General features: G+C 47.0%; 1 protein-coding gene across 1 annotated transcript in view; it reads left to right on the forward strand.

Annotated features, from left to right (window-relative positions):
- The window catches only part of ADCY9 (adenylate cyclase 9), a 43,793-nt gene that overhangs the window by 2,709 nt on the left and 18,364 nt on the right, over nucleotides 1–22,720 (forward strand). The window contains exons 2-5 of the mRNA XM_015409888.1: nucleotides 20–1,621; nucleotides 5,350–5,522; nucleotides 15,037–15,141; nucleotides 20,566–20,783. Of these exons, the coding sequence (XP_015265374.1) occupies nucleotides 20–1,621; nucleotides 5,350–5,522; nucleotides 15,037–15,141; nucleotides 20,566–20,783 (2,098 nt within the window). The remainder of the gene's footprint in view (nucleotides 1–19; nucleotides 1,622–5,349; nucleotides 5,523–15,036; nucleotides 15,142–20,565; nucleotides 20,784–22,720) is intronic.

A 22,720-nucleotide genomic window follows, 5' to 3' on the forward strand; every position in this document is an offset into this window, starting at 1 on the left:
GGCGCCGCGGGGACTGCAGGGGCAGGCGGGGCGGGGGCCTCCTCCCGTAGCCTCCTCCTCCTGGGCCTCCGGGGCCTCCGGGGCCGGCGCCGGCGTGGTCTTCCGCAGCTGTTCGAGCGGGCGTCGCGGCGCTGGTGGAACCCGCAGTTCGACTCGTGCAACCTGGAGGAGGCCTGCCTGGAGCGCTGCTTCCCGCAGACGCGGCGCCGCTTCCGCTACGCGCTCTCCTACGCCGGGGCCGCCTGCCTCCTCTGGGCCGCCTTCCTCGGGCTCCGGCTGGGAGGCGGCGGAGGCGGAGGGCGGGCGGCGGTGGCCGGGCCGGCCCTGGGGGCGCTGGCCGGCTGCGGGGCCCTCTTCCTCTTCACCTTCTCGCGCCGCTACGCCCGGCACTGCGGGGCCGCCGCCCTGGCCCTGGCCCTCCTGCTCTTCGCCCTCACCCTGGCCCCCCACCTCCAGGCCCTGGCCGGCCCCACCGACGCCGCCCCCGCCGGCAGCAGCAGCAGCAACGCCAGCAGTGGCAGCACTAGCAGCAGCGCCTCCGCCACCCCCTGCCGCGGCCTCCCCCTCCTCTCGCCGGTGGGCGGCTTCTCCATGTGCGTCGAGGCCCTGCTCCTGCTCTACGCCGTCCTGCGCCTGCCCCTCTACCTGAGCCTCTTCCTGGGACTGGCCTACTCGGCCCTCTTCGAGACCCTCGCCTACCACTTCCGCAACGACGGCTGCTGGGCCGGGGGGCCCCGCGTGGCCGCCTACTGGGAGGAGGCCCTCGCCCGGGCCCTGCTCCACCTCTGCATCCACGCCACGGGCGTCCACCTCTTCATCATGTCCGAGGTGCGCTCCCGCAGCACCTTCCTCAAGGTGGGCCAGTCCATCATGCACGGCAAGGACCTGGAGGTGGAGAAGGCCCTCAAGGAGCGCATGATCCACTCCGTCATGCCCCGGACCATCGCCGACGACCTCATGAGGCAGGGCGACGACGACGAGAGCGAGAACTCCTCCTCCGTCAAGCGCCACTCCGCCTCCAGCCCCAAGAGCCGCAAGAAGAAGCCCTCCCTGCAGAAGAACCCCATCGTCTTCCGCCCTTTCAAGATGCAGCAGATAGAGCCCGTCAGCATCTTGTTCGCCGACATCGTGGGGTTCACCAAGATGAGCGCCAACAAATCCGCCCACGCCCTGGTGGGGCTCTTGAACGATCTCTTCGGCCGCTTCGACCGGCTCTGCGAGGACACCAAATGCGAGAAGATCAGCACCTTGGGCGACTGCTACTACTGTGTGGCTGGGTGCCCCGAGCCGCGAGAGGATCACGCCTACTGTTGCATCGAGATGGGCCTGGGCATGATCAAGGCCATCGAGCAGTTCTGCCAGGAAAAGAAAGAGATGGTCAACATGCGGGTCGGGGTTCACACCGGGACCGTCCTGTGCGGCATTCTGGGAATGCGGCGGTTTAAGTTTGACGTCTGGTCCAACGACGTCAACTTGGCCAACCTGATGGAGCAGCTGGGCGTGGCCGGGAAGGTCCACATTTCGGAGGCCACGGCAAAATACCTGGATGACCGTTATGAAATGGAGGATGGGAAGGTGATTGAGCGAGTTGGCCAGAGTGTGGTGGCAGACCAGCTTAAAGGTACGTGTGCTTCCTTCGTATGAAACTTGGCTTTAAAAGATCCAGGTGGGGCAGCCATGTTGGTCTGAAGCAGCAGAGCAAAGTTGGAGTCCAGCCTGGGCACCTTTAAGAGCAACAAAGTTTTTATTCTGGGTATAAGCTCTGTGGGTCTTAAAGGTGCCACCAACACTAGACTCAGACGTCGTTCTGCTGCTTCAGCCCCACATGGCTGCCCCACCTGGATCTGTTTTCCTATCCAGTGTCTGTAATCTGGTATTTTTGGCCACTGTGTGACTGAGTGCTGGACTGGATGGGCCATTGGCTTGAGATTGTATGTGCACGCACAGTTCCTCAAATACAATGAAATGGAATTTACCAGTCCATACATATAAGGCGGGGCTGCGGTGGCTCAAGTGGTTAAGACGTTGAACTGCAGACCAGAAGGTTGGTAATTCAGCAGTTCGAGACCCAAGTGCCACGTGATGGAGTGAGCTCCCGTCTCTGGTCCCAGCTCCTGCCAACCTAGCAGTTCGAAAGCAAGAAAGTGCAAGCAGATAAATAGGTACCATTTTGGTGGGAAGGTATCAGCGTTCCGGGCACCTTGGCATCTAGTCATGCCGGCCACATGACCACGGAAACGTCTCTGGACAGCGCTGGCTCTTCGGCTTGGAAACGGAGATGACCACTGCATCCCTGGAGTCAGATTCGACTGGCTTTCAAACAAGGGAAACCTTTACCTTACATATAAGGCAGAGGTTTAAAAAGGCTTGGCTTGTTTCAGTATTCTTTACCATAACCTCAGGCTCCTGCCATGCAAATGGTGGAAAGTTGGGATGCAGTTTTGTGTGTATCCTTAGCCAGTCCCGAAACTCATTACACAGGTATCTACCCACCCCACCCCCTTTGAAGAGGGATGAAAAGTAAGGTCTTTGCATGCCAAATATTTCAGAGCATGACAGCATCCAGTCTGCTGTTAGGGCTTATATTTTCGTGTCTTTGTATAAGAGGCAGGCGATTCCTGTGTTTTATTATAAAATACGACGCTTAGGGAAGCTGAGCAGCAAACTGATTTTGTGTTAGTGTGTTCAGTAACATTTATGTCTCTTTGCTGTTCCCCTTTCCTAGATTCACAAGAAAAAATAAGTTTGCTAGATTTACAGTAAGTTGCAGCTGTTAGAACTTGAGTAGTGTGAATGAATCATTCACATCAAAAAAGAGTTCAGATAATTGCAAACTTGTTACCAGGACTAGAACAAAAACTTTAAGAAAGAAGGTGTGCTAATTCTTGTTTTTCTATCGACGCTTTTAATTTTTGCTTGCCGTAAAGACAAATGGATCTCAACGGGATATTCTTCAGGGAATGATTGACACTTTATCAGCTCCTTTAGGCTGAGTCTCATAAACCTGGAGACTAGATGAAAGGCAAAATGAGATCCACACTGAAGTATTTGAAATTGCCTTAATACCTTCAAGTTTCTGTGCATTGTACATTTTGCTTTTAAAGCTGTAGGCAAGAGCAGAGTTTGAGGAGACAGTGAGATAACCGGGCTTTTGAGAATAAAGGAGAGGGCTCGGAGTGGAAAATGGCACGAAATCAAAACACTCCATCTCCCTTAGGCAAGTTTGACAAGTCGGCTTGCCTTTCCTGGAGGGAACAGCCGTGGAAGTGCAGCTGTCTGCAGCGTTTTCAGTCCTGTGCAGGGCTTGAAGTAGCTTTCCTTTTCCGCAGATAATTTGGAATACTATATGAATTCTTTAGGAATTGTAGGTTGGCCACAAAATCTGAAGCGGTGTTTGTTTTGTTTGGAGAAATCTCTGTGCTTATTGCTGATTTCTCTGCCTGAAGTGTAGAAGATGCCCAGTGATCTAGAACAATGCCAGTGTGTTTCTGTATTTAATAACCCATTTCGCGATTATTGTTGTCTGGCAGTGTTCTATGAATTGGCCTTTATTTTATTTATTTTAGACATTTTTACCCCGCCCTCCCCGCGAGCGGGCTCAGGGCGGCTTACAAGGGGAGAATTTGGAGGAATCATTTAATTGTAGAATCATAGAGTTGGAAGGGAACTCCAGGGCCATCTAGTCCAACCCCCTGTACAATGCAGGAAACTCACAAATACCTCCCCCCCCCCAAAGACACACACACTCCCTGTGACCGCTGCTCCATGCCCGGAAGATGGCAAAAGAAAACCTCCAAGATCCCTGGAGAAAAATTGCTTCCTGACCCCAAAGTGGCAATCAGCATTTCCCTGGGCATGTCAGAAAGGACCACGAGAACTCAGCACTGAGGCAACCCTTCCTGCCCTCCCTCTCATGATCTGCCCGAGTTCACAGAATCAGCATTGCTGTCAGATGACTATCTGGCCTCTGTTTGAAAACCTCCAGAGAAGGAGAGCCCACCACCTCCCAAGGAACCCTGTTCCACTGAGGAACCTCTTTAACTGTCAGGAAGTTCTTCCTAACGTTCAGCTGACTGAACTTGGACCTGTTAGTCGCTACCAGATGCCTTAGTAGCAAATTTATGCAGAGGAGTGTATTGCTATGAAAACATGAACACTTTTATGTGCGTTTGCCATAAACTTTCATTCTAGATTGCAGGTTATACTGTGGTTAAGTGTATATGGCTAAAATAAAAGCCTTTATTTTATGGGTAGCTTTGAATTAGCCTGACACTTACCTGGTGTCACAACAACACAGATATAACTAGGGTAGTTAAAAGATATCCAGGCCCCTTCATAGCCTCTGTCTAGATTCAGTCTAGCACAACAAAATAAGAGAGGCTACAGTGAGTCAGGATTGTTCCTGTGTATTGTCAGATCACTGAAATACTTTGTGCATGCATTTTATGAAGCAGTCCCCCCCACCCCCCGAATTAAATGGGGCTAAATCCCCATCAAAGGGTGCCTGAAGATGCAGTCTTAGACATACTGGAAGTGTCTTAATTTGATGTGTGAGTCATTTCTCTTGAAAGACTTGTGCTGCCTTTATTACTCAGTGCTGATGCGACGGTTGCTGCCCGAAGGAAGAATATAAAGAGGCTGGAGGGGGCTGTGTCCTTCCTTGCTCCCTCTCTTGCAGGGGACTCGAACAGCCTTGCAAATTGCTGCAGTGCCAGCTTTCCATTTCTCCTAAGACACGGAGCTTTTAAAGCTAACATGTTCACGCTGCCAAGGAGCTCGGTGGCTGACTAATGAACAGCAGTAGCACTTGAGGGCTGTCATATAGTGCATTATACAAGGAAGCCATTCTGGGGTGTGTGTGTGTTTTAAAGGAAGGATTAGAAAAGAAGCCGAGGAAAACACAACTCTGCGAGGGTTGGCTGAGCAACTTACAAAATGCATCTTTTGTTGCCAAAGTTTAGGCTTAGTTCTGATTCTAGGAGGAGGAGGAACTGGTGGTGTAAGCGACCAGCCTTGCTAGCACTGGTAGCACGCAATGCTCCCTCTAAGCTGTGGAGTCTTGTGAGCAAAAATTCTACTTTGTGAGCTACTGGCATTAAAATTGTGAGCGAGCGAGTTGGCTACTGCATACATTAGTTTGCTCTGGAGCCACATCCTTCCTGAGCTAAGACAAAAATGTGTGAGCCGGAGGCTAGAAATCTGTGAGCTAGCTCACACTGACTCGGCTTAGAGGGAACACTGGTAGCAGGTATTGTTATTTACGCAGCTTCTGGGTGTGGAGAGAGGGGTTTCTGCGGTGATGTGGACAGAAGAACTGTTTCTGCTGCTCTAACTGTAACTTTCCCATAGGCATGAAAACGTTCCTGATCTCTGGTTTGAAAGCTAAGGATCCCCTTTGCAGCTGCTCACAGACTCTGTTTCCGGGCCTTGAAGCGGGAGACAGAAGCAAGTTACAGGGAGCCTCATCAGTGGAGAACATTGGTGACTTAGCAAAGGGTTGCAGACCACCAAAGAAAAACAAGGTTTGTCAAATACATTCTTCATACCTCTGTTGAGATGCTTAGCTAGAAACGATGCCATCATGAGAGGCAAGTCAGACTGAGTGGGTGACTGGCCCAAGGTCACCCAGCGGACTTCCATGGCAGCCTGGGGAGTTGAAGCTCAGTCTCCCACATGCTGACCAAAACACAGACACAGTCACATCATTGGCCGGGAGATCTTTAATCGGACAGCTTTGTGTTCTCGTGATTCAAATGCATATGTGTGGTATGTCTGTGTTTGGCTTGTCTTTGCTGTGTTTATTCCTGATGTTTGCATTGTTTAATTATCAAAGACCAGCCTGTTCCTCAAAGAAAACATAAATTGGAGAGGAGCAGCAGCGTAGTTAGCTGACATGGGGGAAATGCTGGAAAATATGCAGCTGTGTTGATTGTTGTGAATTCCTGAAGAAGGAAAAATAAACACTCTATTCCTTTGCAGTTAGGCTTTGCATTTGTTAACCGAAAGACTGGGAGAGAGGACCAGAGCCGGATGTGGGAATCTAGACCTGAGTCCCCAGCTCCGGCCGGCTTTTGAGTTTTAGGCCAAAGTGTCTGTAGGTTGGCTAAACCTCCTGGTAGGGTTACTGGGAAGATAAAAGTACTGCTGCTCTGAGCAGTTGGAGGCTGGCAAAGTGTGGTGATTGGGGTGTGTGTGTGCTCTTGCTTTTCACATGGTAATCTGTGAGTGCATCTAATGGGAGAGAGTCCTGAGCCACAAATAGAGCCAGATAATTTCATGTACTTGGAAAGCAGCATTTATGATTTTCTTCAGTGCTTTGCAAAGCATTATCGGACTGCCCCTGTTCTTAAGTGTGAAATTTGTTCCAGCAAGAGAGGTCCTCTGCCAGGAATTTAATCTGTCCATAGACTTGAGGGGGGGAAATGGTTATGATAATATTCACTGCTGTTTCTGGTTTGTAGCTTATATTTGATCTTTCTTTCATCGTTTCAGACGGGCTTAACTTACTGGTTTTTTAAATCTTTTGCTACCCAAATTGTCTTTCAAATTACTTTGAGGTGTGTAAATCCTTCTACTTTTCTAGTAGTTCTTCTTCTGCTGTATTAGAGTGTGACACTCAGGGGAACTGGAGAGGTGAGAGGATGATTGGAGGCAGCAGCAAGGATGTTGCCACCCCCTGAATCTGGGGCAGTGGGAAGTAGACTTACCCCGTGAGGAGAAAGCAGCAAAAACTCTCATGAATTTGCCTCCCTTTGGATCCTCTTCCCAACCAAATAAACTTTGGGCATCCAATCAACAAACTACTGTGTTTAAAAGGCCAGGTCACTTAACAGGAAACTTCGGAATTTAGCCCTGGATGGACACAGCGATGCTGCTTGGTGGAACACAGTGGTGTTAGTTGGGCTCTCTTTGTCATGCCTGCCAGGTTTCAAGCTGGTGAGACTGGGGCTGTAGCCAGCAGATTATGATCGACTTCTGTTCCCCTCGTCTACTGTCCTGTTTCATAAGTGTATACATCTGAAATTGTGCTCACAAGACAGAGATTCTCTTGGTGGGCTCACTCCTCTCTATAACGATTGGTGTTGAAGACCCTCTGACTGAATGTTCTGGAGACTTCAGCATCCATGCTTTATCTCCAGAGCATAACAACTGTGGGACAGTGTCAGGTAACGCTGTGAGCCCCGGACATATATCTGGGCATACCTTCTTTGATGTGGTGGTCTGTGCAGGACAAGAGATAGTTGATCTGGTGGTGGTGGCAGAATTCAAGATTATGGCGTGGTGGGGTTTAAAGAAGAAGAGAAGAAGAGAAGATATTGGATTTATACCAGTGTTCCCTCTAAGCTGAATTAGTTTGAGCTAGCTCAAACTTTTTCTAGCCTCCGGCTCTTACATTCTTGTCTTAGCTCAGGAAGGATGGCTCCAGAGCAAACTAATTTATGCAGCAGCCAAATCGCTTGCTCACAACTTTAGGGCCAGGAGCTCACCAAGCAGAATTTTTGCTCACAAAACTCCACAGCTTAGAGGGAACATTGATTTATACCCCATGGCCCTTCACTACCCAAAGGTGTCTCAGAGTGGCTGACAAACTCCTTTCCCTTCCCCTCCCCACAACAGGCACCCTGTGAGGTAGGTGGGGCTGAGAGAGCTCTTTCAAGAACTGCCCTTGAGAAAACAGCTCTGAGAGAACTTGTGACTGACCCAAGGTCACCCAGCTGGCTGCATCTGGAGGAGTAGAAGTGGAAGAAGAAGAAGAGATTGGATTTATACCCCTCCCTTCACTACCCAAAGGAGTCTCAGAGCGGCTTACAAACTCCTTTCCCCCCCACAACAGAACAGACACCCTGTGAGGTCAGTGGGGCTAAGAGAGCTCTTGACGGAGACTGCTCTTTTTTCAAGGACAGCTCTTATCAGAGAACTACGGCTTGCCCAAGGTCATCCAGCCAGGTGCAAGAGGAGGAGGAGTGGGGAATCAAACCTGGTTCTCTCAGAGTAGAGTCTGTGCACTTAACCATGACACCAAACTGGCTCAAGGGACAGGGCCAAGTAAAGACCCAGTTAACATCCTCTGCTCCTGGCGAAGGGTGGCTCTGAAAGAGCTTCCTGGCATCTCTGGGGAATTTCCCTGCTGATTTGGCTGTCAGTCATGTCAATCAATTGGTGGGTCCCCAGTTGGTCCTAACACCGCCAGGGAACTTCTGGGTCCCCCCCCCCCTTCTCTAACACGCTGGGGAATGTGAAGTGTTTAGAATGACACTTAGAGCTGCCAAGCCTGGTGGAACACAGGAGTCCACAGTCGAGCCTGTGGTGTGGCGGTGAAAGCAGCAAAGACTGTCCTAATTTAACTCCACACAGATAAATTGTTTCCTAAGCTATAAGGGAGGGAGTGGTATTGTCGGACTTTTCATAAGTCTCTGCGGTACTACTGTAGTTTCTAGGCTGTGCTCCCTCATTTCCTGAGGTAAACCTAGTGAGTCTTCGTATTTGCTCAGGGCTTCTGGGTTTATTTTGGTTCTTTACACATTGATATGATAAATGTCCGGATTTCCCACAGGTATAACATTGTCTGTCCTTCCAATTACTCTCCTTGGTTTCCTCCACTTTTCTATCCAGTCCTTTACCCTCAGGTCTCCTTCTCTCAGAGACAGGGCTGGCTTGCGAAAGTATTTTAGACTTGAACTCCCTTTGTTCATATTTTCCCCAACCCCCCCCTATTGAGCATTAGCTTATCAGCCCATTCGGCTGCCTGTTTTACATTTTCAGGAAGCTTATCTTTCACCAAAAGTCTTATTTCTGAGGGAAGTTGGGAAAGGAATTGATCTAGAATCATCAGCTCCCTTAATTTTTCTCTAGTGTCAGTTTTGGCTGATGAGATCCATTTGTCAAAGGAATCACCTAATTGTGCGCTGAATGCTTTAAGCGACTTCTCTTTTTGAGGAGTCAGACTCCTAAATTTTTTTCTGAAGTAATGAGCACAGAGTCTAAATTTGTCATACACAGCTTCTTTATATTCGGCATATACAACAGGCGTATCTGAGGGAAATGTATTATAAATCTCAGCTAGTTCCCCCCTAATTAAACTGGGTAAATATTTCATATATTGAGTCTCTGGTATTCCCCAATTTTGAGCAGATTTTTCAAAAGTTGACAAAAAGATTTGGGGATCTTCTCCTGTCACATACATTATAAAATCCTTGGGTGTCACTCGAGGGTTATCATATCTATTCTCTAGGCTTCCCTCCTTTTTCTCCTCAAGTTTAAGTTTCTCTCTTTGTAAATGCAATCTCTCTGCTTCCAATTGTAGTTCTCGTTCCCTAAGTGCTGTGGTCATTTCTAATTCCTTCTCTCTAAGTGCAGTTTCAACCTTCCACTTTTCCATTTCTCTATCGCTATTTTCTTTCAAAAACTCCAAATAATCAGGATTGGGATTAAACTTTCCCTCACTATCATGTTTACTTGTTTCCACCGCGTTTTGAATCAGACTAGCCCTCATCTCTTCTGCCCCTCTTCCTTCATGAGGTAAATTTAAGTCTATACATTTCTGAATTAAAGCCTCCTTTAATCCCAAAAACTCTGCCATTTTTCTGTCTTTTTGTATTTCTTTCTCCCAGACTTTTTATTTCACTCAATATATGCTCTCTATAATGTGTTCTCTTCCTCAGGATGTTCGAATCCCACCACCAAGCACCACTTGTGACGTCCCCTTATCTGGGGAGGCCTGGTTTCACTTTAAAGTGTTCTTTTTATTTTGTTCAACTGGGTAGGTTAGGCTGCCACCAGGAAATTTTAGGCTTTCCAAACCTTTATACTTTCTTTTGGCTATCACTGGGTAGGTAGGTCGGTTTTAAGGCTTTCGAGGTACTACTGTGGTCCTGGGAAGTATTTCTTTCAGAGCTGGCAGACTTAAATAAAAGAAGATTTATTGAAACAGTTCATAAATAAAAGTGTAGAACAATGTAACGTCTCACACAAGATCTGCTCCCTTTCTGACAGGGATTTTTCAAGTAACTTTGTAACTCATTACTCAGGGTCATATACATTTCCTATTTCACTCCAGTCTGTCACTCAGACTTTCATTTAACTTTTGTTTCCTTATACATTCAACTTTTCTTCATACACAGAACTTAACTCTTGTATCACACACAAGACTGTCTCTCTCCCTCAGACCTCAGAACGAACTAAAACTTAACAACTGTCTTTATCAACTGTCAAACCTCTAACTGTCACTCCTGAAGGACATACCCATTCATCCACTCAGAAACCCTTTCTAAAACCCCTCTCCCTCTCTGTCAATCACGAATCACACCACACTTGTCTCTTCAAGCACTCTAGTCCATCACACAGCCATGCAACCAAACCTTTAAAGAGACACACACACATATAAAACAAGGAATCATTACACTGCTCTTTCAGGAACAGCTGTGCCAGAGCTTGTGACTGACCCAAGGTCACATCAACAGGTTCAAGTGGAGGAGTGCGGCATCAAACCCGGTTCTCCCAGATTAGCATCTGCACACTTAACCACTACACCAAACTGGCTCTCATTCAGAGATGCTGCATGCTCCTGGGGATTTAGTTAGTCTTGCTCTGATGGATGCCTTTTTTTGTTTCTGCAACCTGAAGATGTGGACAGAATATCTGGAGTTGATCCAGCCCCTGGTCCTGCAGATCCTGTTCCATCCCAGCTGTTGAAATCTGCCGGAGGAGAACTTCCTTATTTATGGCACAAACTAGTAATAATTCTTTCGTTTAAGAGATGGCTGCCTCTGGTGTTGAAAGAGGCAGTGACGGGATCCTTATTGAGGGGAGAAAAAAAACCCTCTGTAGATTCTTCAGGCCTGGATAAACCAGTTTCCGATCGGCAGTTTCTAGGCAGCATCCCTCAAAGTGGTGACTCCAGGTATTTCTGGATGATACCGACTGTATAGCTCTCTGGTTTCTGACCTGTATATGGCACCAACTTGGTCACTGTAAAAGATGATTTATGCTGGCCAGTTGATTATGGGAGTACATCTTTGAGGATGGCTTTCTTGGCAACTTTAGGTAACCATCAACTGTGGGATTTTTTGTATTGTTCACCTTAGATGGGTTTTGGATGCACTTTTTGTCTTTGCTGCGATCAGAAGGAGGTACTGTGGGCGTGCTTCACAGTTTCATCGTCTCCCAGTGATTTCACACAGATTTTAAACTTCATGGGAGAGACTCTCTGGAGATACAGGCTGAAGGATCAGTAAAATGCTGATAACTCTCAGCTCTACCCGTCCTTTCCAGATAATTGCAGGGAGGCAGTGAATGCAGCTGAACCAGTGTCTGAAGGCAGAAAAGCACTGAGTGCATATGGATAAGCGGAGTTAGTCCAGGCAAATCACAAGTATTTAGGGATGTAAAGCTGACCCAAGAGGAGGTATCCAGCCTTTTCTGTCAGAGAATATGCAACCCATGTAGATTGTGCTTGCAGGTTGGGACAGCTCTTACGGACATCTATGGTGATGGCGACGAGCGCTCTTTACCAGTTTACTTGGGTTGCCTACTGCAGCTGTTCCCCAAGAACGGCATTCCTGTCCCGTGAGGAGACACCAACTAGGCGCTTACCAGCTGCTCTCCTTTATACCATTTTTATATCTCCTATAATTGGCATTACGTTCTATGGCACACATGGCCCGGCCCGACAAAGTGACATTTATGAGAGCCAGTTTGGTGTAGTGGTTCAGTGCGCAGACTCTAATCTGGGAGAACCGGATTTGATTCCCTACTCCTCCACTTGCACCTGGCTGGATGACCTTGGGCAAGCCATAGTTCTGATAAGAGCTGTCCTTGAAAAAGAACAGTTTCTGTCAAGAGCTCTCTCAGCCTAGCCTCCCTCCCAGGGTGTCTGTTGTGGGGAGGGGAAGGGAAAGGAGATTGTAAACCGCTCTGAGACTCCCTTGGGTAGTAAAGGACAAGTGTCTTTACGCGCTGCATTCTCCAATATCCATCTGTTTGGGCATGTAGAACATCTGTGAGAGGGTTTTTTGATGGAACTGACCCTTTTAGAGGTGAGGTTGATGGGGAACCCATACAAGGGCCTTTTCCACTCCTGTCCCCCCCCCCTCAAATTTGAAACTATACCCCCAGGGAGGGAGATCTGGCACCGTCATTGCAGGCCTTCTGTGGCCAGTTAAAGGTCTTTTCTGTTCTGGAATTGTGAGAGGGAGGTACATGCGGATTCTTGGTGCTTACCAGGAAACATCAAAAGAACAGATCCCTAGTCCAGGGAGCTTAATCCTCAAGGGATGTGAAGGAGATGGAGCGGAGAGGAAGGAATTACATTCAGTTCAGTTACTGAGGCTTGATTTTAATGGGTGGGTGGGTGGGTCGAAAGAATGTGAGATCATCTGTGCTAAATTGTGATAAGGCATGCTATCAGTAATGGTGAATAAGTAACCATATTATAAAGACTTCTAAAATCTCTGTAGACCTGAATTGATTTCTCTGTTGGTAGTTTTGGCTTGCCACATTAAATTAGTTAATCCGTCGCTCATTGTTTGTAGGCTGTAACATTTGTGCGTTCTATAAGTACTTTCCTGCACATAAAGATAAGTCACACAAAAGTAGTTACACACACAAAAGAAGTAACATTAAAATCAATATATCAGCATCAGTGACCGTAGGTGAACAACAGATGATAAGACGTGATGAAAATGCAGTTCAGGAGAGTACGGCGGATAAAACTGTGAAATATCTCTGCAGGGTCAGATGCACGGAATAAAAGCAGCTTAACCAAAACTATCCAACTGAGTATCTGCCTCTCTCGCAGCCGACTGAATCACCAGTTCCTGGGGTCAGTGACACTTTTTGCCTGGCGGCTCCGATTTAACAAGAAAGGCACCAAGCAGCCGGAGGACGGAGACTCTTCTCAGCAGCGATCGCTTATTTGTGGAGCTCTTTGCTCTTTGCTGATGTCTGCCTTGCCTCAGTGATGGGGACCTCTGCAGCGGGGTTTATACGGGAGGGGGTGGCCTTGAAGATGCTCACATCGCAGTCTTTTAAAGGCGAGCACCAGCGCTTTGACTTGCACACAGGAAAAAATGAATGGAAGCATTGCTGGGCACAGGCACAGTGGCATTAGCTGTTCTCCAGCGGCAGCTGATATTATTTCATACAAAATGTGTAAGAACAGTTTTGTGATGTTGCCAATAATGTCAGATCTCTCCATCAAGCCCAAAGAATACTCCAAAGGTAGAATTGAGCAGGATGGCTGGCAGGTCACAGAGTTCACTGCATGTCCGTGAAGACTAATCGGCCTGGAAAGAGCAAGCACAGTCCTTCTTCAATCCTCCTTCAGTCCCAGCCGCTAAAGAAGTCTGAAAACCTTCGAGAGGGTGTGGTGGCCACGTATCACAAGGCTTCCAGTAAATGCTTGCGAAATCTTCATCCCACTTTGAAGTTTGACAGGATATATATATGAAGGGAAGCTCTGAATTGCTGGGACACCCTCCTGCCTGTACTCTGTGCAGATGGCTCCTCGAAGAAACTACTTGTTACAGCTATTGGAAGCATTTGAGGAACATTTTGAAGCTGCTGTTAATAGTACAGTCAACCATTTGCATAGTTCACATTATAGATAATTCAGCTCAGAGACACATGGACTATAGAACATTTGGTGACAGAGCTAACTCTGTTCTACCATCTGTTGTATCAGCCTATGGTTTGATTTCTCAGCTCGGCGTTGTTTTGACTGAAATTGAAAATGTGTCGGTCAAAGAGAATGGTGGGGTGACAGGCGGATGGTTTCCTTCCTTTGGGTTGTGAATCACTGGGCAGCTGTCTACCTCACTGCCAGTTCAAGTGGAGCCGCTTCATGTCCTCCAACACAGGAAATCCCTGCTAAAAATTCCCAGTGTTGTGTTGGGATTTGTAGCAGCCAGTGTTTCTTAGGAACACACTTAACAGGTTACGCTGAGTAGAGGACTTAGCAGTATAAAACATTGAGCAGAGACAGTCACAGAATTTTGTTGTTGTTCAGTCGCACAGTTGAGTCCGACTCTTCGCGACCCCATGGACCAGATCACACCAGGCCTTCCGGTCTTCCGCTGTCCTCTGAAGTTTGCTCAACTTCATGTTCGTTGCATCTATGACACTGTCTAACCATCTCATCCTTTGCCGTCCCCGTCTTCTTTGACCTTCAATCTACATGTCTTGAATTTACATGTCTTGATTTGATGCTTGGCATTTGAATGTTTCAGCATGTAGTTTGGGTTCATGAGCTGTTGTTTGGCCTCACAATTCAGATGTGATACTCAGGGACATGCATTTGGATGTTTCCAGTCCAACATTACACCCCAGACTTGCTGTTTCATTTCATCTCAGGGATATCTGAAATGGCAAAAAGGCACTCTTGAAGTTTTGACCCAGAAATTTTTGGAAATTTTTTAGTTATTTCTGTGGGGCCCATAAAAACATGAATCAGGAGGGGTGGGGAACAAACTCAGTCAGCTGTGGTATCATTTTTGCACATGACTTCCTTTGGATTACGGGGAGTGAGACAGCTGGTGAAATCACCAACTAGTATTGCCCAAAGCTCCATGGGCCACAGAAGGAAGAGGAATGTGCAGTGGTGGGTCTAAATGATACCCCCAAGCGGTGAGTAAGCTTCGTGTTTCAGAGGGAATGCAGTCAGTCCCATGTGTCACGAGCTGATTTAATTCCTTGATAAGACTGTTGTGCAGAACAGCCTCTCAGTCTTATCTGGACTGGAATTCAGTTTATTGGCCCTCTTGCAGCCCGCTGTATTTCTGAAGACCTCTTTGCTGTGGTTATATTATGTTTTCAGGAAGGGAAAATGGCTTCCGCAGTGCAGACCATTCACAGCATCCTTTTGATGTTCGCTTGTTCAAAACGCTGAAAATGTATGCAATTTGGAGATGTCAGTGAAAAGTGTTAGCAGCGGGCTAGTTGTGAAAAGATAAAAATGTTTATCTCTCTTTCTCTCTCTTTCTCTTTCTCTCTCTTTCTCTCTCTTTCTCTCTCTCTCTTTCTTTCTTTCTTGGTTTTTAGGCCTGCCCTTTGTGCAATGTTACACTGGCTCCCACCTGTGCAGCAAGTATAGAGGAAGCAGCTGTCCAAAACGGGTGTCAGGACGAACACAAAAACCTCACAAAGGTATCTTATTCTTACTTGCTCTCTTCTGTTGGCTGCTCTGCTGCTTAGCGATAAGGTCAAAAGATGTAATTGTTCAGCAGTCAGAAGGATTTCTGCTTGTGGAGTACAACATTCTTGCCTCCCGCCCCATCCTGTTGCAGCATTTGGGGGAGGGTTCAAGGTTTTATTCATGGTCTATGACCAGAACATTAATCACAAACAATAAAATGCCTCATTGGGGCTATACAACAATAATAAAATAATTCACAATAGAATCTGAATAATACCTCATAATAAAATAATTCAGAATATAGTAGAATGCTACAAAGTCTATTAAGAAGTTTAAAGTCTCAACAATCCCCTACATGAGCTATTACAGTTTTCCTATGCCTTGTAGCAAGCCAGCCAAATCTAGCTACCCGGTAAGTAACATTGTGATGCCTGTCTGAAAGAAAGCTCCTCAGTACTTTAAAAACTGGCAAAATAGTTAAATATTCAGTGATTACAATGGATCTTTGCTTCACTGGAGAGGAGGCATTTTCTTCTATGTAAAAATCTTTATTTCTAAGGGAAGGGTTCACAGGAAATCTACAAAACAACAAAGACACCTAAGACTACATCTTTACACTTGACCATGCAGTCTACAACAATGGAGATTCTTCTTCTTCTTGACCCCTAGAAGGAAATCACCTGAATGCATTAACCAATGATTGTTAATAAATAGGCTTCACTTTCCCGGGCTTTCTTCCCCTTGGCTCTGTGCCAGGTTCCCTTCCAGGTCAGTCTAAACAACAGCACACCAGGTAAACACACATTAACCCTATAATGACTGGATTTTAGACCTTGCAACACACACATTTCCAACACTCAGAAGGCATGATCTCTGTCTGCTGTTTAAAGGCAATCAATGACACAGGCAGAGGAAGGGGCTCGCGAAATTTGTTCTGCAGCTTGCAGTCAAACAGGACGTGGTCTAGCGCTTCTTGGGGGAAGGGCATCTTTGCCCGCAGCAGGGAAGTGGAGGCAAGAAAGTTGTGCTCTGCTGGCGGACATTGTCCCATCCATGGAAGTGCCCCAGGAGATCCCAGCCCGTGGCTGACAGTCTCCACGAGGAAACGTTTCTGGAAGCTCCACTAGCAGATGTTTCTAGAAGCTGTGGAAGAGTCAGAACTGTTCAGGTATACAAGAACATCTGAAGAAGTCTGCTGGATTTCAACAAGGGTACCCTCTTCTGCTGTTGACACCAGCAGACGATGGATGCTTCTAGACCACACCGTCTTTGAGCACTGAGGCATAACGGCTGCGGCTTCTTGCCTCATCCCCATTTCACTGGGGACCTGAGCCACCTGTGCCCGTGGCCATCCCTGCCCCTTGCGCCACCGGGGCTCTCGTCGGGTCGTACTGTGCGGAAGGAGTCTCGTTCTGATTCTGCTGCTCGTCAGGCTCAAGGGGGGGCGGACCCTGAGCTCTAGCACAGAGGGTCAGATGGAAAAAGCCTTCTTTACGCTTTCCCCCCATAAGCCCCTATCATGGCTCACTTTTTAGCAGCTAAGAGCCTCGAGTGGGTAAAGTTGAGTCCTTAGAGCACCTTAGAGACCAAAAAGATTTGGGGTGGGTGGGGGGCATGAGCTTTCTGACCAAGGGACCTTTGGCTCTCAAAAGCTTATCCCCCCCCCCAAAAAAAAACACCCAAAAAAGCAAACAACCCTTGTTGGTCTCTTAAGGTGCCGCTGGCCTTGAATCTGGAGGTCGGCATGGCTGCTGGGCTGCCCTCTGCAACTCGCCCTCAGAAACGCTTTCTCTTCCTAGTGGATAAATAAGGCAGACTAACATGGGGAGGCGGACAGCAGAATTCTGTGGCAACCACCCTGAATGCCGCTCGCTGAGCTGTTCCCTTGCTGGATCTTATTTGCATTTCCATTTCATCACGGTTTGTAGAAGAGCCTCACTTGTGCACTACAGATAAGATTAGAATTTCAGCAGCACATCCGTATGCAAAAGAACCTCCTCAGACAAAGGTCCTCCCTTAGGATGTTTCACAGCCTGGGGAACTCCTGCAAGATAATGACTCAGCCCTACCCCACCTTCCTGAATAGATATAAATGACCTGCCTCCCATTTTTCTTCTCACGCTGACATGGGGGGTACGCCATCTTTCTGCGTTATGCCCCTGAGGAGGCCAGTCACAGCTGCTGGCGAAAGGTCAGGTCCTACGATGCCAAGACCACAGCCACACAGCCCGGGAAATCTACAACAACTAACTAACTTCTGCTGTTCTGCTGCAGGTGTTCTTTTTTTAAAAAACCCTTTTTCATAAAATCTGAACATTCAGCCTCCGGAGGTTGGGGTCTCTTTTCAAAGTGCCTTGAGGCGGCTGTTCCTGGCTGAGTGAATCATGACGGTTCATTGAACGTCAGGCCACAGCTTGTCCCAGGGAGATTCTTTATTGGGAGCATCCCTAATTCAAGGGCGCCTGTGGCCCTGGGAGCCGGTGCGGAAGAGGCCCGGGCCCCGGGGGGCATCCGGGAGCAAGTCCCTCTTGGCTCGTGGGCCTCCCAGGCTGACCTTGGGCAAAGAACAGCCTCTCTGCCTCTGGCGCACCTCACAGGGCGGCTGCGAAGGCGGAATTCTGCCTGGTCTGCCCTTGAAGTCGCTGGAGGGAAGGGTGGGAGGCCGATGCGATAAGAAATGCAGGCAAAGTGTTCACGATCATAAAGAATTTGATATTTTGTAAATATATCCCCTAGTTAAGAACATGAGAGAAGCCAGTGTTGGATCAGGCCAATGGCCCCTCCAGTCCAGCACTCTGTCACACAGTGGCCAAAAATACCAGGTGCCATCAGGAGATCCAGCAGTGGGGCCAGGACACTAGAAGCCCCTCCCACTGTTGCCCCCCCTCCCCCGGCAGCAAGAATACAGAGCATCCCTTGCCCCAGGCCGAGAGTTCCTATCTATACCTTGTGGCTAACAGCCACTGATGGACCTCTGCTCCATATGCTTATCCAATTCCCACTTGACGCTGTCCATGCTTGTAGCCGCCACCACCTCCTGTGGCAGTGAGTTCCATGTGTTCATCACTCTTTGGGTGAAGAAGTACTTCCTTCTATCTGTTCTAACCCAACTGCTCAGCAATTTCATAGAGTGCCCACGAGTTCTTGTATTGTGAGAAAGGGGGAAAAAGGACCTCTTTCTCTACCTGCTCTATCCCATGCATAATCTTGTAAACATCAATCATGTCACCCCTCAGCTGTCGTTTCTCCAAGCTAAAGAGCCCGAACCTTTCTTCATAGGGAAAGTGTTCCAACCCTTTTATCCTTCTAGTTGCCCCTTTCTGCACTTTTTCCAATGCTATAATATCCTTTTGAGGTGTGGTGACCAGAATTGCACACAGTATTCCAAATGAGGTTGCACCATTGATTTATACAGGGGCATTATGATACTGGCTGATTTGTTTTTAATTCCCTTCCTAATAATCCCCAGCATAGCATTGGCCTTTTTTATTGCTGTCACACACTGTCTTAACATTTTCAGTGAGTTATCTACTACAACTCCAAGATCTCTCTCTTGATCAGTCTCTGCCAGTTCAGACCCCATCAACGTGTATTTATATTTAGGATTTTTGGCTCCAGTGTGCATCACCTTGCACTTGGCCACATTGAACCCCATTTGCCATGTTGACGCCCACTTGCCCATCTTTGACAGATCCCTTTGGAGTGCCTCACAATCCTCACTGGTTTTCACCACCCTGAACAACTTCGCAAATGTAGCCACTTCACTGCTTACTCCAAACTCCAAACCATTAATGAACAAGTTAAAAAGCATCAGACCGAGTACTGATCCCTGCGGTACCCCACTGCTTACCACCCTCAAATGAGAAAATTTCCCATTTATACTCACTCTCTGTTTCCTATTAATTAGCCAGTTTTTGATTCACAAGAGGACTTGTCCTTTTATTTAGGAGCCTTTGATGAGGAACTTTATCTAAAGCTTTCTGGAAGTCAAGGTAAACAACATCTGTTGGGTCCCCCTTGTCCACATATTTGTTCACTCCCTCAAAGAACACTAATAAGTTAGCGAGACAAAATCTTCCCTTACATAACCCATCCTGAGTCTGCCTCAATAGGTTTTGTTCATCAATGTGCCTACTAATTCTTTCCTTAATAACAGTTTCCACCAATTTACCCGGTATTGACGTCAGACTGACTGGCATGTAATTTCCTGGATCTCCTCTAGAACCCTTTTTAAAGATTGGAGTGACATTAGCTACCTTCCAGCCCTCAGGAATGGAGGCAGATTTTAATGAAAGATTACATGTTTTTGTCAAGATACCCACAAGTTCACATCTGAGTTCTTTCAGAACTCTTGGATGTATGCCATCCGGGCCTGGTGACTTATCAGTTTTTAAGTTGTCTACCAGTCGTACGACCTCTCTCGTCACCTCAGTCTGACTCTGGTCTTTCAACACCCCTCCCGAAATCAACGGTTCTGGAGTAGGCAAGCGTTTCTCTTCTTCCGCAGTGAAGACAGAGGCAAAAAATGCATTCAGCTTCTCAGCCATTTCCCTATCATCCTTCAGTACTCCTTCTACCCCTTGGTCATCCAAGGGCCTCACTGCCTCCCTGGCTGGTTTCCTGCTTCTAATGTATTTGAAGAAAGTTTTATCATTGGTCTTTACGTTTTTTACAATATGCTCCTCATATTCCCTTTTTGCCTACCTGTCCACAGTCTTGCATTTTTTTAGGTACAACCTATGTTCTCTTTTATCAGCCTCACTGAGACTAGCTTTCCACCACTTAAAGGAACCCATCTTATGTTTTACAGCTTCCATTACTTTGTTTGTTATCCATGCCTTTTTCTATACCTATTTGTGCCTTTCCTAACCTGCGGTATATATTTTATCTGAGCTTCCAGGATTATTTAAAACTATTTGTTTCCGAGCTTCCCGAATGGTTTTGACCCTTTCTACTTTTCCTTTCAGTTTCCTCTTCACATGTCCCGTCATATCAGAGAAGTTACCACTTTTAAAGTTAAAAGTTGTCTCCTGTCTTAAGATAATTGTTTAATGTGCTGGGTCTGCTTTAAATCAAGATGTTTAATCTGCCTGCCCTGAGTTGTCTCCTCATGCTTGAGTGTGCCGGCTGTCCCATTCAGAAATGAACAAATAACCGTGTTTTCACGCTGAGATGCACTTAAGGATGTAGGGATTGGTCCAGACTAAATTTCCCACCATTAGTACAGTACCTTCCTGCCTCCCCTCTCCCCCTTGTCCACAGATCTCCATAAATGCTTCTTGTGGGGAACGGGGGGGGGGGCTGAGGTGGGTCTACAGCTGGAAGGGGCGATTACGGAAAGTTGCTAATTTAGTCTGGTCCCCGTCCTAACAGTCACAATGCGATTTGTGACTTTTCTGGTGTCTTCTTCTCCCCCTTTCTTTGCCCTGAACCAGGGTCCTGCGGGATGCAGTCCAAAGGCCCAGAACGGACTCCTGAGCCCTCCCCCGGAAGAGAAGCTGAGCAATAGCCAGACGTCGCTGTATGAGATGTTGCAGGAGAAAGGGAGGTGGGCCGGGGTGAGTCTGGATCAGTCGGCTCTTCTGCCATTGAGGTTCAAAAACATCCGAGAGAAGACGGACGCCCACTTTGTGGATGTGATTAAAGAAGACAGGTGAGAAGGAGCCGGTCACCAGTTTCCAGACTTCACCAGGAAGAGCCCCCCCCCAGCTTCTTTAAGCTGCCTGCCTTCAGCAGCTGGCGCCGCAGGAAGCCCTCTCCTGGTCTCTTGAGTTCTCTCCTTGCTTTTGTCCCCCCTTGCAATTCTTGTCAGGGCCTGGAGGGCTGCTGTGCCGTAGTGGCTGTGAGTGTCAGTGCACCCAACTCACGGATTTCCCCTTCTCCACAGAGTTCCTCTGTGGCCTTCGGCTGGCTGCTACTGTTGTGGCCTCAGCCCCACTTCTGCCTTAGCCCTGGCCTGCCTTGCAGGGTTATGGCAAAGGTTGCTGGGTGAATGCATGTGAAGCACTTGAAAGACTGGAGGGTGTTGTGTGATTTCTCAGCTTGGGCCGCCGTGCTTCTTTGAGCCGTGTGTTTGTACAGCACACCTGTAATGAGCAGAGCTGGAACTTACACAAAGAAGGTCTGCCTAAGGGCTCGTGCTCTCAACTACTATAGCACGTCACTGCTCAGGTGGTGTTTGAATGTGCATGCCGTCCAGATAGGCTTCAAAGGAAGAACCTATCTGGCAGTGTAATGATTCCTTGTTTTAGAGTGTGTCTTTAAATGTTTGGTTGGAGTGCAGTGATAGCCGAGGAGAGTGATTGAGGGAGACAAGTGTGCTGTGATTGGTGGATGACAGAGTATGGGAGGAGTTGTTTGGAATGAATCTCTGTGTGTGTGTCAAATAAGTCAGTTATGAAAAGTCAGTTAGAGAGTTCAGTTGGAGTGATTCAGTCAGTTAGTGAGTCTGAGAGAGAGTGAGATGACTCAGTTCTGTGTGGAGATTTAAAGAATTCAATGTATATGTCTTTACAAGTTTAAGTGTGGAAGAGATATGAGAAGGGTCTGTGAGACTCCAAAGTTATAAAAGAGAATTAATACAAAGAGCTTTGCCAGTGTGGCTACCCAGTGAAAGAGAGATTCCTGTCAGAGAGGGATCTTATGATCAAAAGACTGTGTGTGATACCTTGCCAGTTTATTTTACCAGTTTCTCTTCCCCAAAACAGTTAAAGTGAACTAGCAACTCATTTTTGTTCCAAAATTCAACAAATCATATTTTGTTTGAGTTTAACTCAGAATTCAGTTCAGTCCTTCCTCAGGGCCACATAGACCTTTGAAAGGCCAATTGACAAAAAATCATATTCTCCCTCCCCCTATCTCTCTTCCTGTGTTTCAAATCCTAATTTCTTTCTCTAATGTCAATATTAATAATAGATCACAATTTCAACTCATATAGCATAAACATTCTTACTATTAATTAACCTTCATATTGAAGCTACCCTCATAATTAATTGAGTACTTTATATTCTATTTCCTGTTTGAACTATCTATTTCCTGTTTGGGCTAACCACAGCTAAAAAGTCAATCTATCTACTGGAGATCAAAGGCAGTAGGTATCAAAAAACAATATATCTATGTTTTACAAATCCTGCATATACCTTACTGCTAATTTCCTTTATATTATGTGCTATCTTAAGCAGTACAATTTCACTGTTAAGCTCATCGAACATTTAGCACACTCTAGACAGCATTTACACATTAAAGAAGCTACATCCTTGAAACTCTACTATCTACTTAGTTGTTCTAAAATATGTATATATTTGTATCAAATGTGTGTGTGTGTGTGTGTGTGTATGTATATATATATATATATCATATATTCTAATAGCCAACAGAGGGCGCCGTGCGGATACTTAGTCCGAGGAAAAGGAAGCTCGCTCTGCCTCAGAAGCTGCTCCTATTTGCTCAGTACACTTCCTGTATTTGCACAAAAATGCAAAAACTAAGAAAATCGCTCCAGGGATGGCTGAATTCCCCCAAAAACCCTTTGAAATGGGCTCTGCAGGGATCTGCTTCAGACACCAACTGTGAGAGAGAGGTTAGAACGTT

This window comes from Gekko japonicus, unplaced genomic scaffold (genome assembly GCF_001447785.1).
Source record: "Gekko japonicus isolate JY-2015 unplaced genomic scaffold, Gekko_japonicus_V1.1 scaffold78, whole genome shotgun sequence".
Classification (NCBI taxonomy): domain Eukaryota; kingdom Metazoa; phylum Chordata; class Lepidosauria; order Squamata; family Gekkonidae; genus Gekko; species Gekko japonicus.